Source organism: Pavona decussata, unplaced genomic scaffold, assembly GCF_977016875.1.
Source record: "Pavona decussata unplaced genomic scaffold, jaPavDecu1.1 SCAFFOLD_300, whole genome shotgun sequence".
Classification (NCBI taxonomy): Eukaryota; Metazoa; Cnidaria; class Anthozoa; order Scleractinia; family Agariciidae; genus Pavona; species Pavona decussata.
In genome coordinates this window covers 2357501-2375319 of record NW_028145697.1, presented here as the reverse complement: position 1 = coordinate 2375319, position 17819 = coordinate 2357501, and the positions used below count along the sequence as shown (strand labels likewise).

The 17819-nt window shown below is 38.6% G+C and overlaps 3 protein-coding genes across 6 annotated transcripts in view; 1 reads left to right on the top strand and 2 right to left on the bottom strand.

Moving 5' to 3' along the window:
• Positions 1–1020: 1020 nt before the first annotated feature.
• LOC146454595 (large ribosomal subunit protein mL46-like) lies at positions 1021–7465 on the bottom strand. Its single transcript, XM_085095090.1, has 5 exons — positions 7358–7465; positions 5152–5447; positions 3100–3303; positions 2747–2854; positions 1021–1209 (listed from the first exon to the last, which is right to left on the bottom strand). The coding sequence occupies exons 1-5, from the start codon at positions 7452–7454 to the stop codon at positions 1066–1068; spliced, it is 849 nt and encodes a 282-aa protein (XP_084951216.1). The 5' UTR covers positions 7455–7465; the 3' UTR covers positions 1021–1065.
• Positions 7466–7513: 48 nt separating this feature from the next.
• Positions 7514–11894, top strand: LOC146454594 (lysophospholipase-like protein 1). Its single transcript, XM_085095145.1, has 2 exons — positions 7514–7919; positions 10919–11894. The coding sequence occupies exons 1-2, from the start codon at positions 7519–7521 to the stop codon at positions 11232–11234; spliced, it is 717 nt and encodes a 238-aa protein (XP_084951271.1). The 5' UTR covers positions 7514–7518; the 3' UTR covers positions 11235–11894.
• Positions 11895–12634: 740 nt separating this feature from the next.
• LOC146454593 (beta-1 adrenergic receptor-like) overlaps positions 12635–17819 on the bottom strand; it is a 22681-nt gene continuing 17496 nt past the window's right edge. For all 4 annotated transcript variants that reach the window (XM_085095140.1, XM_085095142.1, XM_085095141.1 and 1 more), the window contains 2 exons: positions 14936–15814; positions 12635–13435 (listed from right to left, as the gene is read on the bottom strand). In XM_085095140.1, coding sequence (XP_084951266.1) covers positions 14946–15425 — 480 coding nt within the window. In that variant the 5' untranslated portion in view covers positions 15426–15814 and the 3' untranslated portion in view covers positions 12635–13435; positions 14936–14945. The remainder of the gene's footprint in view (positions 13436–14935; positions 15815–17819) is intronic.

The window sequence follows — 17819 nt, the reverse complement described above, 5'->3', positions numbered from 1 at the left end:
ATGACTTGTGTTCCACTTGTACTCCACCCTCCCCACCCTCTAATTATCGCCTCACGGATTAACAACAAAGTATCCGGGTTAGCCCGAAATTACCCCGACGTTTCCTCTCCGGAAATGTCGAAGATCAACGAAAATACAGGGAAGCTCACGAAAGGAACCACAGGAATGTGCAAACATCAAAAACGCATCAGGCTTTGTTTCAAACTTTTAAAAGTGGTGGATGAAACAAATAACGAACATTTAACAGGTCGAACGGAAGGTTATTTTTTACTCCAGGGACAATTTATCGGCGGAAATTATGATATGATCTTATCTGTTTACACTTCTTGTGAGATTCGCCAGTTAATGTCATGTTCCACGAGAGCTCTCCAGTTATAATTCATTTTTAGCCCGCGAGAACACAAATTTTTTTTTTTTTTTTTGTCATTAATACAGTAAAAGACGGTTAAAGAATCCATCCCAAATTTAGGACTTCAACAGCGGACAAGTCTTACGAGATTGTCGCTCAGAGTTCGAATCTTACAATGAGTGCGTGTGGCATCCTTCCTATATCTCCTGCAGATATATCTCCCTCCGCAAGCTTTGAAACAACCATCAGCACGACAGAGACAGCCATTGTAAGTTGGCTTGTTTTCACTGCAGGCAGGCGGCGATACGCAGAAGTGTCAATCCATTAGGGGAAAAAAGAATGAAGGCATTTCGGAATTAGTCGTGGGTGAATGCAATACACTCTCCTGCTCAACTACATGGATCAAAAAGTGTTTGCACCCTCTCCTCCTCCTACTCTTCATTCATATATTCCGTTGAATGTTGGGTTTTCAGGGACGTCATTTTAACGACTGCATACCTTAAAACACCGAAAGAGTGTAATTAGAGGTAGGGGTGGGGTGTTTGAGGGTGGGTAGGCTCCCCCCGCAAGGTTAAATACTTACTGTTTTTAAACCTTTGTTTAACTCTTTCAGGGACTATCAGGACAAGCTGTAAAACGCGCGTCTTGAAAGTTGAAAACACACAGAAGCGTTTGAAGTTTAGTTTGTTTTATTTGCGTCATCGCACATGTACTGTTCAAGAAAGAAATCTTTTAAGAGTGTTATAGTATCGCGAGTCCACGAAGTCTTTCATTTCGTCCTTTGTAACCCAAACATGATCGAAGTACTCTTCACTCAGTCTCACGCACCCTGTAATGTAGTTCACTTTGTAGAAAAACACCTAAAGATGCAAAAGATATAAAAAATGTCAGTTTAAACGAAATCAGTAATATAATGAGATTGATGTATTATTCAGTGAGTGGCACAGGCATACTCGGAAAAAGGAAATCCAAGTGCTATTTATCAGGAGTCGGACCTAAGACCTTCCGGGCCCAGTTGTTCAATGTCCGATTTATCTAATCCTGGGTTAACGTGAACTTTGATTGGTCCGTCTCTTGGTTTTGCTGTAGACTTTTCTTTCTCATTAGCCTAAAATGAGCCTTTAAATTCATTTTTAATGAGCGAGATGAAAACCTCCGTTAACTTTTAATCGTGGATTAGAGTTAATCGGCTCTCAAACAACCCGGCCAGTTCGGATGCTTTACTACTAAGCTACAGGAGACTCGTGGGAGTTAAGGCCATTAAAATAGGTTTATGGGACAAACATCCTGTATACTGCTAGGATTTGAATGTCAATGTGTGGCATATTCGCGATGGAATAAATGTGATGATATATTTTAAGCCTGGGCCCAGTTGTTCAACGCCCGATCAAGCTAATCCTGGGTTAACGTGAACTTTGATTCGAGTATATTTACTAATCCATAAGGATTCGTACAAAAGATTTTCGTCCCTAAGTTTTACCTTAGGCTTTTCTTTACCATTAGCTTAAAATGAACTTTTAAAATCATTTTTAATAAGCGAGATGAAAACCTCGGTTAACTTTTAATCGTAAATTAGCGTTAATCGGCTTTCGAACAACCCGGCCCGGTGAATAAATGAGAATGATGTATTATTCAGTGAGTGACACAGGCATACTCGGAAAAAGGAAATCCGAGTGCTTTGTCCTAGTACCAATTAGCCAGATGTGAATACTTTTGCCGCTCCAAACCAGCCAGAACCCAATCTCGTACCCAGAGTCTTCAGGCTGACAAACCATAACAGTCGTAATAACGCAATGACCCAATCAGAATTGTAACCGGCGAAAAGCGCGGGAAAATGCATGCGGACAAATCATGAGTAGTTTTGATTTTGCATCTCATTGGTTGAGAAAATGGCGCCAGTTTTGCTAACTAATCGCAAAGCGTAGTAAAGAAAAAGCAAAACAAACAAGAAATTACCTTGAAAACCGCCCTAAATCCTGGTTTACACGCACGACGCAAGCATAAGCATAAGCACTAGAAACCTACGTGTAAACCTACGTGCTTGCGACGCAAGCATAAGCGCCTTGTGCTTATGCTTGCGTCCTCCCGGTTTACACGTACGACACAACGACGCAAGCATAAGCACAAGCACAAGAGAATGGAACGATTTCCATTCTCTTGTGCTAATGCTTGTGCTTGCGTCGTCCGTGTAAGCCAGGTTTAAGGGTTCACCAATAATTATTTATTCCCGAGTAAAGAAAGACAACATGGAAAACACGATCCAGGGACAGACACCGCACCTTCCGATGGAAAGTCCACCCCCTTACCACCAGAAAGGATAGAAGAGGTTAACATTAATGCTTTCATTTATTTCCCGATACTTTTGAATCCCAACTGAGCATAAAGGGTGGCACTTGCCTTGCTTGCTTTATTCTGGTAATTCTTCATCACAGCAATGGGTGCATTACTAAGAAACTGAATGTTTAAATCCGTGCCACAAGTTTGACTTAAACTCCTTGATGCAACCTACAAAGTTCAAAAAATCCACATAGAATAATCAAGACTTTTGAACAATTCCTGCAGATGTTGTTGAGCTCCAAATTTGCCATAATTAACGCAAAACTTGCGTATAAAAAGAATGAATGCTTACAGGAGTTCACACTTTAAAGCAATACACAGCACACTGGATTGCCTTATTCCACAAACATATTTTAAGAATGACTGTATTCTTTTGCTTAAAATGTTTAATAATGCCTAAACGTTAAACAAACCTGTTGAAGTGTTTCACTTGTGCCTGTGACTTCTGCTTGAGGTGCCTCCCATGTTGTTGAATCGTTTTGCTTCTTCACCAACAGAACAAGAGTTTCTTCAAGTTTACGTTGTAATGATTTCAAGTCTTTCACTTCATCTGCCTCTGTGAATCTATGTCCTGGTACAAACTTCTTGCATTCTTCTTCTTGTTCTTCCTCAAATTCCTGAGAAAATGAAAACGTGTATTAAGTAGTACATAATTTTACTTTATTTTCTTCTACCTGGAGAGACTTACTGTGCAATTCAGTCACATGAAAACTATGAGCATACAGCTCGGTTGTTCCATTTTGACTACCATTAGGTATTTTAGCAGACCCCTACATAAACGAAGTTTAGTTGAATAAATTCCAGTTGAGAGGAAACAATAATTTTGCGGCTGTGCTTGACAGATTTTAAACCAGTTTGTCTGATGGCAATATAAAATGCAATGATTTTAATAAGTTCAGCTTCTAAACACGAACCTTAGGAGATAATAACCTCTGGTTAATCAAGTCAAAATATTTGTAATGAAATCTTCTGAGAAATTATTTTCTAACATTACAAAACAACACAAGAAGCAAATAATGGATAAAATAATTGAATCACTTTATCTAAGCATCAATTGATTTATTAACTGGAGACACTCTCCAGATTGAATTGGAATTTGGAATGTTGGTTTTTGAGGAGAGGGGAAAACTGGAATACCCGGAGAAAAACCTCTCGGAACAAGGATGAGAACCAATAACAAACTTAACCCACATGATGCCGAGACCGGGAATCAAACTCGGGCCACATTGGGAGTAGAGGTCAGGTGCAACTGGGGGAACCCACCCCCAAAATGGTCATTCTTATGCACCTGAGAGCAAGTTCTCCTCTTCCTCTAGAGCTTGCTCACAGGCCAAGGGCTAAGCCTTAATGAGGGCTAGGGTTTAGCCAATGGTTGTACTTCCCTGCCGCCAGTGCTTTACTGAAAAAATGGCTTCCAAATGAACACTGCTACAATTGGAGTGTAATTAACAACCCATTTCAAACAAAGGAAATTAATCCCCCTGAAGTTAGGACTGGAGGCCAGTGCATCTTGAGGGCTTTTGACCTTTACTTCATCAGGGCCCAGTTGTTTGAAAGCCAATTAAGATATTTTTCTCTTCCCCTCGTCTTGCGCTCCGTGCTCGCGAGTCGCGCTTCGCGCACTAAATGTCTCTCTCTTCCTGCTCAGCTCAATAAGCGCCTGTTATGCAGGCTACACTCATTAAAAATGGTTTGAAAAGGTAATTTTAAGCTTACAGTAAAGAAAAGTCTGAGACAAAACTGAGGAACAAAAATCTTGTTTTTAAGAGTCTTCATTAATCAGTAATGAAACTCAAATTTCAAAGTTCATGTTAACCCAGGATTAGCTTAATCAGGCTTTGAACAACTGGGCCCAGATTTATCAATTAGTCACTGACACTTATTGGGTGGATGGATGGATGGATGGATGGATGGATGAATGAATGAATGAACGAACGAACGAACGAACGAACGAACGAACGAACGAACGAACGAACGAATGAATGGATGAATGAATGAATGAATCACTTTATAAATGAATCACTTAATATGTATTTAGTGCAGAGCACTAATTGGGGACACTCTCCAGATCGAATTGGAATTTAGAAATGCTGGTTTTTGAGGAGAGGGGAAAACTGGAGTACCCAGAGAAAAACCTCTTGGAGAAAGGACGAGAACCAACGACAAACTCAACCCACATATGATGCCAAATCTGGGAACTGAACCTGCGTCACAGTGGAGGGGAGGCGAGTGCTCTCACGACTGTGCCATGCCTGCTCCCCCTTCTAGTTACTCCCTGTAACTAAAAGTTACTAGTCAGGAGTAAGTTTTCTTTTGTATGTTTTCCTTAATCCATGTGTTCAATTTCAGCGTTTGTAAGGCCGAGTTCCAATGGTCATTTATTTTTATTTTAGATTGAATTAATTCACAATAAATATGATCCTTTCTCTGCATTGGCTAAGTTCTTTGTCTGACGGAAAACTCACCTTTTTCTCTGATTCAATTGCTCCTATTGCCATGCTCTCGTCATCATCATCATCTTGTTTCATCTTTTTTTTCCTTTGCAAAATTTTTTCCCACTGAACTTCATCTTCTGACAAAGCACTGTGTTCCAACTCCAGCTGATCTTGAAGTTGTTCATAAGAAATTTCTAAATCTGATTTTGCCTTTGTTATTACTGGCAAGCGCTGCACACACACAGCACTGAACATTCTTGACTTGTCTGTTTGTGGTTGCACTAAACTGGAATTTCTCCTACTTACAACATCTGCAAGCATGCATCCTATGGAGAAACAAATAAATAACTGTAAGGCTTTTGTTTTAAAGGTGGCTTTCTCATTTGATTGGTAAAGTAAGGCAAGACTTTATTTTCGACAGTAACACTTAAAAGTTATTAAAATTACTGACAAACTTGCGGCCCTCTAAAAAGCAAAAATACAAATTTAATCAATTGAAAATAAAAAACCTATGCTTACTTTATAGCTATTCACAATAATACTATAAGACATTCACAACAAAATTGAAACCTAGAAAAAACTGAAAACAACAACAACAATAACACTTTATTCTGATATGTAAAATAACGACAATGGGACTGATCTGAAAATAGCAACATTACTAGTGTAGGCAGGCCAATAATTATTGAAATGTGAATAAAGAAACGAATTAATAAAATTAATTAATTAATTCATAAACAGGAGAAGAAAACTAAATGACTTTGATGAAGATAGAAAAGAGAGAAAGACCAGAAATAACAATCATTTCCCGGGTTTATCATGTGCCTACTAATGAAAAATAAGGCAAAGAGGCAAAATGCAGATAAAAATTTCAAATAATTGTTTACATTATACTGGATCAGATCCCTGGTAAGAGTTAATTCTTTTTGTAGGCATTGGAAAATCATGGATCCAATCTAAATGCATCAGAACGTGGTTGACATCTTTGTGTTATTTCCTGTCTTAAAGTCCTTATTTTGTTCCATATACTAGCCCCTTTGTCAGAGAGTGTGTACGCTAACCAAATGGCCAATCACTTTCCAGTGTTTGAGGTCTTAGACCCATGGTTTACTTTGCCTATCCAATATCTGACTCTTCATGATCCATTTTTTTTTTGTATTGATAATTTTATTTAAAAAAATAATTGTTTTCCCTTGCGTGACAAGACTGAAAAACAGTTGTCAGTTTTTCTTTTAAAAATTCATGAGGGGCAAAATGAGGAGCACAAAAGGTATGGTGCGAGGTGAAAAAAACTGTCAGTTTTACATCCAATGAGATGAGTATTGTCAAAGCTATATCTATGATTTTTCTGATCCTTGATGAACAAAAAAGTAAAGAAAGAAATGAAAAATAAATAAATAACCAAATACATAAAGTAGATAAACAATGGAGGACAGTGGAGCCAGATGGCTATGCATCAGTCTATTCCAGCAGAGCCCATCCCCCCTCCCAAGACATAAGTGGGGCATTTTTCCTGATTGTCCATCCCAGTGACTGGGCATTGGTAGGACATTTTCCCCCAATGCCCATCATGGGGCCAAGCAATAGTCTTCTCAGGGGCATTTGACGGTCTTGTGATTTTCACCTCATCGGCACTGCCACTTCCTTTCAATGATAAGTTCATCAGCAAAGACAATGAATTTGCGATTAACTTTGTCTACAGGGGAAGAAATGAGATGATAGATCTACACAACAAACTAACCCAGGAGCAATACAGAGAAAACTCTTATTTGAGACCTGTTTTGGCCTGCATTAGTTTTGATTAGAATGAAGTTAAGCCAAGAGACAAATAAGTAAACTCGTGTTTTTAGCTGTAACGCGTGGCATTTGAACAGATCGTTTGTCTCCGCCATGGGGCATTTGTTGGTTTGTTTTCGGAAAAGACTAATACCTAGGGGTCGGCCCGGTCCGCACAGTCTCATACATATTTTTCCAACTCAAACTCTATTCACGCTCGCCGTTTTAGGAAGAGTGTAAGTATGACAGTGGTGCATGTATAATGAATGTATGGGGCTGTGTGGAAATCCTTCCTAACTGGCTTCCATCCTGCAAAAATTAAGAGGGAATCTTAGTTTTCCTACTATTATTTGCTCTTAGTTCTTGGGGGTTTATATTCAGATTTACAATTCGGCTTATCTTGCACAATGTGGAAATCTTTTGAATTCTACACAAGTAAGTAAGGGATTTGGATAATAACCTGTCCTTCTGACGCTTGTCTCAGCTGATCCAGCATATAACGGCTTAGTAGCAAAACATCCCAATCTTCTCACAACTTTCACGCAACTCGCCGCCATTTTGAACCCAGATTACTGCTATGTAACCACGCCAGAGCATTGAATGCCTGGCACAAAATCAACGATGGCGCTTCCGAAACTAAAGTGTTTGATTGCGCGAGAAAATCTTCACCAAGTTGGCACTTTAATCTTCCTTCATGGTGAAAACCACACTGCAAAAAGCATGAGGAATTATCTCAAGTCCCTGATGCACAAAGAATTTGAGTTTAACCACGTTCGAGTGATTTATCCGCAAGCTCCGGGCATCCGTTACCGTGTTCCACTTGGCGGAACACAGACTGGCATGTGGTACGAACGGATCTCATATAGCCCCATAACAACGGAAAGAGTGGATTCCATCAATTACACGTGCAGTCTGATCAGGCAGCTGGTAAATATGGAGAAATCTCGCGGCATTAGCCATGACAAGATTATCATTGGTGGATATGACATGGGAGGAATCGTGGCAATGCACGTTGGGTACAGGTATAAAGATTGCTTATTATTTAGCTTCATTTGCTCCACTGCTTATTACATTTCTCATTATTACATAGCATTGATGTTGTTGGCCGGAGATCCCAGCAAGTTTTCTCAACTATTCTTAACACTTATTTATATCGAAGCTGTGCAGATATTCTACAGTAAACTAGATAACATCAGAACCTACTACGTTAAAATATTAGAAACTACTGTGTTATACATACAGTTATAATGAATCAACTAAAATATATAATTTCATAGTGAAAAAAAAAGGTTGGGGATCCCCGTTTACAATTTCTACGGTAGGTATCTAAAAGAGCTGATAATAACATGGCAGTGTTACTTGTTATTAAGGTTATCCGGTACCTTCAGAGGTGTCTTCAGAGGAGTTTGCGTCCAAGCGATGTAGTGTGTCCGGTTTAAACTGTAGATACCTGAACCGTTATATCAAATTAAAGCTTATAACGCTGGCTATCCAACTAAACCAAGAATTTTGAAATAAAATGAATTTCCGAATTTTTAGCGCTGTTTTCTCGAATAAATTTTTTTCACTTGGAGGAGCCAGTTCACAGAGCTAAAACTTAAAAGGAATTTGTTCGTTTGCCTTCAAATTTGGACAGTAGCTAGTTTAACATATAAACAACAAAAATGTGTCTGCGAATTTTTTCTTTCGAAATATTTTTTCTCCAAGAGCGATTTTTGTACGATTACTCCACATTTTTTTCATCTTATTTCGAAAATGCTCTGTAACTTTTCACTGCAATTGAATATGGCAAAACACAGACAAGTTTTTTTAGTGCTTTGGGTGCGGAAACTGAGGAGCAAATTAAATTAGCAACAAACAAAACTCACTTTGACTTATAGCTTTAAAAAGGTGATTCGGATGATCGCAATTAGAGGTCGTGAAAAATTCGACAATTTATTTTATTTCAAAATTCTTGGTATGGTTTGATAGTCAGCTCTATAAGCTTTAATTTGATATAGGGGTTTAGGTATCTACAGTTTAAACTGGATGCGCTACATCGCTTAAACGCGAGACACCTGAAGGTATCAGGCAACCTTAAGCTTAGTAAAAGATAAAACATTGAATTATCGTACTGTAATATACATGTACGCTCTGCTTTTCAAAAACCAAGAGACTGATTGTATGAGCTGGGCTGGCTCAGTTTGCAGAGATCTTGGCACATCTGACACTCAAAGTTAGCTTGTTTTTACTATCGGCCTTATCACGGTTTTTCGACGCCATTTTGGCGAGTAGGCAAACACGTCTTGAAATAACAGTGTTTGTATGGAAATCCGATGACAAATAACTTTCATAAAACATCGCTTCTGAAAAATTCATGAATTGGAAACTTTTGGCACTAGGAAAAGGATTTTAAGAAAAAAAATTGGAGGGATGTAGCTGTGCAAAAAAAGTGTCCAGTCGTGTTTTGAACTTTCCATACATTTCCCTGTACTTTTTTCCCGCAAACTATTTTTAGTAGCAGTTCACGGCTGGTTCGCTATACAGACAAATGTATGGAAATGTCAAAACGCAACTAGATGCTTTCTAGCACAGCTACATTCCTCAGTTATTTTCTGTTAAGTCCTTTGCATAGTGCCTAAAGTTTCCAATTCATGAATTTTTCAGAAGCGATGTTATAAGGTGTATTACATTTCTCATTATTACATGGCAGTGATGTTGTTGGCTGGAGATCCCAGCAAGTTTTCTCAACTTTCCTTGAGGGATCCCCATTTACAATTTCTACTGTAGTTATCTAAAAGAGCTGATAATAACATGGCAGTGTTACTTGTTATTAAGCTTAGTAAAAGATAAAACACTGAATATTTATTATCGTACTGAAATATATGCTCTGCTTTTTAAAAACCAAAAGACCGATTACATGGGCTGGGCTGGCTCAGTTTGCCGAGATCTTGGCACGTCTGCCAAAACAGAAAATCAACATTCTGATTACCGATCACGATGCGCCACTTAATCTTTCGTGTCCGCTTATGTGACACTTGAAGTTGTTACTATTCATTACACAGGTTTCTGTGTGAAAAACGTGATGTCTTTTACAAACCTTGTGTTAAGAAATCGGTCTTGGCTCATAACCAAATCTTTTTTCGTCATGACTAAGCTTAGTTTAGTAGTGAAAACTTCGGGGTCTAGGCTTAGAGCCGAATAAATATGGTAATCACAAGTTCAGCTTTATAAGCCCACCTTCGCTAGGCACAGATTGAATGGCCGCCCTATCCAGTCTACAGCGTCAGAGTGTGACCTGGATGTCTCAGTATCCAATGATCTAACTTGGATCAAGCAAGTATTTGAGGAGGCTGCATGTGCAAACAAGTTGCTAGGATACATTAGGAGGAGCTCAAGGTACATTCAAAGTACCTCAGTGAGGTGCACTCTATACCTGGGCCTAGTACATCTGCACATTGGTTATCACCCAGGTCTGAGCACCACTGTCCATTGAATTAATAACCTGAAGTTAGAGAGCATACAGAGACAAGCTACCAAATGTATTTTACATCTGCCATTTTCTACTGCTGTAGACTGCAAATACGTCTACAAGCCTTAGATCTTCCAGTTTGCTATTGACACTAGCTTCTTGATATGATTTTTTTATTATTATTTAAAAAATATTTGAACACGTCCTTTGCTCTAAGAGCAACTAAGTGCTCATCGAGAGAGCTTACGTCGGATCAACTAACACACAGCAGAGACGGACTATTTTACAAGGCTAACATGAGTACAAGTTCAAAAAGAAAACTACAAAGCTAAACTAAGAAAAACGAGATGAATGGAAAATAAATGACTGAACTTGCTCGGATAAACAAACATTCAACTGAAATTGCAAATCCGGAGAACCAAACAGAAAACATTCAATCTTTATCTTATCCAAAGCCAGAAGCCATTTATCTCCCAGTAGGTGGGCAGCAGATCTTTTTCTATAAAGCCATGCATAACCTAAAGAAAAAGTAATAATTTACACACTGTTTTGTGAAATTTTGTTCACCAGGTTTCTAACAGACCTCGCTGGTGTTTTTGCTCTTTCATCCCACTTGTCGCCAGCATCAATTGTGTTTGAGAAAATTAGAAGAAAATTGGAGGTTAACAAAGATCAGCAGTTTCCACCAATATGGATGTGGCACGGAGATGTTGATCCCAACAGACTTAGATGGGCCTCGCATACTGCTGAATGTTTTACAGACTTGGAAATTGACACTGATTTCAATGTTAACTTTGCCCGACAAGGACATGAAATTATACCTGCAGAATTAGTCTACTTGAAAGAATGGGTCGAGGAGATAATTCCTGATCCTGAGAAAGCTTAACAGTAATTTGTAAATGTGTTACGAAATAAAGTAATTCACATTCGTATTTGTCACACCTGCAACCTCTTCACTGATACCAGCTGTTTCTGAGACGCCCTTTTGAGAAGATCCGACGAGAACACGAGAAATTTGTACGGTAAACTATTTGCAATATCTTGGATGTGGTGAGGTGTACAAAGCGTTGTTTTTCGGTTAGAAGTTATCGACAGGTCAAGGAAATGGGAGTTACCGAATTCAAGATTTGCAGAGTCGTGATCTGCGTGTGGAATAGAGTGGAGCTGTGATTTTCCCAAATATTTGTCTGCATACATAGATACTCGCTTGTACAATTTCACATGCGTAAACAGGTGTGGTACAAAGATAATGTACACGTATATTTTGTTTGGAACATTTTACCTTACAGCCACAGTTTGCTGGTTTAGTGTGATTTGGGGAATCTGCTGATGTCTATAGGAATACCTTTATGTAATGTTTAAAAAACGAGCGGGAGTGTTTTATCGGGTTTAAAACCACGAGCCGTAGCCGAGTTTAATTAGATTAAACTCGAATTGAAGTTCGCGTTAAACCACGATTAGCTTATTCGGGCTCTGAACAACTGGGCCCAGATCTTCACAAGAGGTTTTGGAAGGAAGCTATTTACAATCAAGTGGGGACGGCAGATTTGAATTTGAAAGTTGACAAAAAAAAAATAAATAATAAATAAATAAATAATAAAAAAAATCCGTAGATATAATGAAGTTGCTGTACTCGAAAGCTACTTCCTATGTTATTCATGCAGGTTTCTTTCTGGTAAGTCTTTTAGCATGTACGAAGCTGTTCGCGTCTCTTGTATTTCGCGTTGTCGGCTTGTTTATTTACAAGAGACGCGAACGACTTCGTACATGCGAACAGCAGACGTATTTCCGGTCGTACCGTCTGCTGTTCGCAGGCTACTGCTAGCAGGGTACATTGAACAGTGGGAGGAACAAAAATTGTTGAGGACAAATCCATACTTATTATAAAATAAACTCTCATGCCTTTAGCTTTCCTTTCTGCCGCCCTAACACCCAATTATTTTATAGTTTCTAGAGGAACGCCCGGTTTTATATTTGGAATGGTTCGTTAGTGGAAAATCAATAATGGTAACCATACAGCGTGCAACCATGCAGTTTATAAGCTCAGTGATAAATCATTCCAATAGTCTGCATGAGACTATGAATTTGACTTACATTTAACCCAGCAAAATGGAGAGCATCTTGGTCCATCAAGGAGTTTAAAGTCGGTACATTAAAGAGTTTTTTTATTCATCCTTTTCAATTGTGTGCATTAGTCAATTCAAAAGCGCCCATCCCCACAGTGGGGCTGACCTGCGGGAATAAGCATTTTTAAAAATAAAATGGCAAATGCCTCACGCCGTCATGACAAACGGGCTCGTCAGTCTTCAATAAGCCATATTGCCAGTATCATGGCAGTGACCGTTCGTTCTGTGGATCAACCATCTCATTTATATCCTTTTCAGACGTACTTATCAAGAACTTATTGTTTCTTTCTGGTGAACTTTGCATTGAAACGATGCCCGGAGGGGATGGGTCCTGCTGGGATTGACTGAAACTATGAAAATGTCTACAGTTTTATTACAGGAGCTAAAACTACAAAATACTGTCTTTTCCTTACTTACCAAACATTAATCTACATGTCTTATCTTCACTGGACATAGGTTCTTCTTGAACTTGAATACCCACTGTTAAGTACTGATAGCGATTGCGCTTGTCACTTTCGTCGCTTTTGTTTTTTCTTTATTTAAAGAAGCATTTTCTAGATCTATCAATCATAAATACAGTGACGGAGCACAATAACTTCATATTTTTTTATATGGAAGTTATGCACTACTGGTTCCTACTTTTCATGATGATGACGCAACTACAATTGAGACTGACGTGGGGTCTTTCGTAACAAAATTAAGGAAAATGTCGACAAAATGTTTATTTAGCGAGCACGAGTGGTTCACGCTTTTCCAAGTTGATTAATACTATAACAAAGTACTCTATATAATTATTATAGGAATTCTTTCTGCTTTTGCCCTAAGTCAGTTAACGGTTGATTGAAAAACCTTTCGAAATGTTCTCCAAAGTACCCGCTGTAGTAAGCGAAATTAGTAAACTTTGCTGACTAAAACGTTCTTTCGTTCTGTAGTATGACATTTCCTTTGTAGATACCGTCAGCTGGAGAGAAATAAAGTCATATATTAGATGCCACTTCTTAAAGACAATGCTTAAATTTGAAACTTAATGGCTAACATCATAATCATTTTGGAGATTCCAGAGGATCTTCCTACATCAACCTCTCCCCCCCTCCCCCTAAAAAAATGAAGAGCACTGATTCCTTCAACGAAGAAATCTTAACAATGCTCTTGACAAAACAGACGAGTGTCTGAGCAAAGAAGAACCTTATTTTTGTGCAAATGTTATCCCGATCTGCAACTTTTAGCGGCGTCTAGGTCCAGCTCTATTTAACAATTATTCCAAGAGCGCGTGTGGGATATGAGATGATAGATAGCCAACGAGGCGCGTAGCGCCGAGTTGGCTACAATAATATCATATCCAACAAGCGTGAGTGGATTAGGAATAATTTTAAAAAGAAACAACAAATATTACTAGATCTTGCTGATTTCACTTTTCAAGAACAACCTAAAAACAATTTTACGGTTGCTATTTCTTTGGCTTGATACAACGATGGTCCAAATACCATTATGGTCGATTAGGCAAAAACTATGGAATTACATTTTCCAATGATCCCCTTTTAATAATATGGGTTATATAGCCTGCTTGTGGCTTTTGTTATAATCTTCGTTGGCTATTGGCCTGTTTACTGTAAAAATATAAGCATAGAAATTTTAAAAAAGCGAACTATTTTAGTTCACCTCTCTTAATTTTTCACTTTATGTAACGTTCCTAGAAGAGAGACGCGTGTTGTAGTCAACTCCTATTTTAATGAATGCTCAAAATGTTACGAGCGAATCCATAAAGTACTGTTATGATCACGCGATATATGTTACTAAATAGAGGATCAATCATACTACTAGCATTATATTAAGATCACGCAAGTCATGGTCAGTTATTGAATGTCACACAATCCGATATTGTTGCATTTTAATTTGACGCCAAGTTAAATTTTGGTTCTCATATAATCGCTACGATCGTTACGATCGCTATAATCGCTGCAAAATGCGACCAGCGATCCCAGCGATCATATGAGAATCGCTCTGTTCGGCGATCATAGCGATCTTAATGATCGTAGCGATCACAGCGATCACGATCGCTGACATAGCAAAATTTCTCCTTCGACGATCGTAGCGATCGGTGTTGCGCGATCGTAGCGATCATAGCGATCAAAACGACCATATGAGAATTGGTTTCTGCGATCGTAGCAATCGTAGCGACTGGAAATATCCCATAAGTCATTACAACATTGGACTTTGTATCCCATAACTCAACACAGGAGCGCGCGCGAGCATACTGCTCAGAAACATGTTAGCGTATTTTGCTGTAACATTCCGGGTCAGTCCAAGATTTACAACCGGCTGTCATATTTCTTATAATCAGTTTGAAAAAGGGTCAAAGAGTGTATTGAAGCAAACAGTAAAGTAGAACATTTTAAATTCTGTAAAACACTTTAACTTTAGAACTTATTGTTACTGAGATCACAAATCAGGTCTTAATTACTCACAGTGGATTACAGGTGTGCATCAACCACATCACTCATAATCATAGTCGTCGTTAACTCTGTTTGGGTTTCCTGGTGACACTTTTTGTTATTCTGGCGGGTGTCATGTTGTACCTTTCTCGTCTCTCCATCGTCTTGGTCATGTTCTTTAGGCAAGACATCAAGTTGTCCAATGTCTGGCACTGAAGTATCATTGGTTTGTACATTGTCCTTCTTTTTCCCTGTTTCAGTAAAACTGTCTTGCAGCACCTCCCCTGACCTACCATCACCTTTTTCTTCATCATGAGGAGGAGAATGAAGCGAATCGCTGTCTTGCACCGTCTTTGGATGTCTTTTCCTTTTCGTCTTCCTCAGTATAGTGTGGGTATCACTGTCATGCTGTCCGTCTCCTAAGATACCATCATCTTGCACACCTTCTTCCGAACTGACTCCAACTGCTCCTTTGTTTTGTACGGTATTGCCGTTGAATGAAATGTCTCTTCCATGCATAGCAGAAGATTCTTAGCCGTTGTCATCCTTCACCTTCACTTGGTTATCATTGCTCTGTTGATCTTCTTCATCAATGACCTTACATGTCGCACTTCCGTGTGTCTTAGCATCACTGCAGCTTTCGTTCTGATCTATATTACTGTCCTCTTTTTCACCTTCGTCAAGAGTGAAATCAATAGCACCACTGTCTTGGACTGCAGTGGAGATCGTAGGCATTTCAATATCTCCAGAAGGAAGCCGTTTATTGATGACGTTTGTTTCAACCAAATTATCAATTTCCCCGGGTAATCTGAGTAGAGGAAGAATGCAAGCCAGACAGCATGAAAGTGAACACTTCGGATTTTTGCGCCATACTTTTAGGAAACCATATAGGTGCACAACGTACTGAACTGAGAAAAAAAATAGAAAGACAAAACAATTAGGATTTTTTTCATCGCAGAATCTTAACTACCGAAGTATGCAACGGTTTTACGAACTAAAAAGTTGTCTGGAGCCATCGATATCTTGTATGAACAGATGTCACATCAGCGATGCAAATTGTGTGCTATATCTTGCCTTTGTTTCGTTGGTAGTTCAACGGCTTGAAGGTATTGTTCAACAGGATTCGCTCGAAATTGGATGAAACAACCAAAACTAAAAAGGAATCAACATCTCATGTCACTTCTGTCTTTAGTGACGTTGCCTCCTACCACAGAAAAATTTTCGTGCTGTTTATGACCATGCAGGAAAAGCGGATCTGAGTAAGGGCTACTGGAGGAGGGGCAGAGATAACCATGCATTTTCAGAAAAAATAAAACTTCTATTTCGAAAAAAATTCCCATACATTGTTTGACTTATGTATTTAAAAGATTTAAGAAAAATGTGTGGTAAGTCCTAATTTTCTGTTTGTATCCCAATAGCCCTTGCTAAGACCTGCTTTTCTTGCATAGTCATCAACGGCGCAAAATACCTTCGTACTAGTTGCCACCGTTCTTAGGAAACTCACTCACAATGCAAGCAAACAGTAAACATCCACATTGCTTACAAGTGGGACTTCAAACTGAATTAGCAAACATAGAACTATTTATAACTCAATGACTTTTTTTCAAGGCAATTTGCATTATAGGTAAGATTTAACACGTAAGGTCAAACTTTAAAGAAACTAGTTTTCCTTCAGTCATGCGGCTTTCGGGGTTACAAAATAGTAAAAGTGCCTTACTTTTACTACATAAAGATTCGCTTTCGAAGCACATCAAATAAGCACTGCAATAAATTTCGTGTCTTTGAGAACTAAAAATTGATCTTAAAAGTCATTGAGTTAAATGTTTTCGCCAAATGTTTTTGTCCTGACCCACTAAAACAGTACAACCTGTTGTTTGAACTCATTTCACGGCTGGCTCCTTGGTGAGGGAAACACAATTACGATAACTACTTCATTTTTTTCTTTCTTTAATTTTGTGGTACTTTTGGTTTTAATAATTTCGTTGAATTTCATTCGATGAAACACTCACAATTTTGTCATTTGATGTTGCTTTGTAGGTGGAAGTTACAATCTCTTACAATGATAACATTCATTGCATTGCTAATAAAAGTCCTTTGTCTAGCGAATACAAGTATTCTTTTCCATCTTGAAACTTCCCGCAAGCACCGCGTAACAAGGTTGAAGGTTTTATGAGTCTTTTGTAACATTTGATACAGCGGTCATTCCACTCACGCATGCTCATTACACAGTTCTCTTATGTCAGTTATCGCGCGTAGTGTACGTGTAGATTCTCAGTGTCTTCCAAAAAAAATCAAATATAAACGAAAATTAAGGTTAACTTAGTATCGTATTGGCAAACAAACTTGAAACAAGGCCCGACATTTGCAAAAGAATTATGCAGAAAAAAACAATAGGTGGAAAGAAAATGTGGAAAGGTAATAACAAATGTGGTTTTAGCCACGAAAAGTGTGAGTGTGGGGAATCGAGGACTCAACAAATACCATCTGGGCTCAGCCTCTTGTTCTGGTGTGGAGTTAGATAAGTTCTGGTAACAGGACTTTGAACGGCACTGTCCTTTTACACCTTTATCGTCACAACTTATTGAAACTTTTTTCTGACAATTGAGCCACTCACTGTCTCCAACACTAGGGCTATCGTATAAATGAACGTTAAAAATGCCAAATGGAGACATTTTCTTCTGTTGATCTACATCTATTGATGTCTCAAAATTCTGTGATATTATCACATCATAGTGCGAAGGATAGTTACACTCGTTTCATGACAGGACCGCATGTCATCTCAAAGTGATTTAATCTCCTAGATACAAGCGGCTAAACGGTGCCTGGTTCAACACAGGTCATTAAGTGGAAAAACTTAATAAAATGAGCGAAGGTTATTACCTTTGTTTTTGTTTATGTTTTGCTTTTTACATG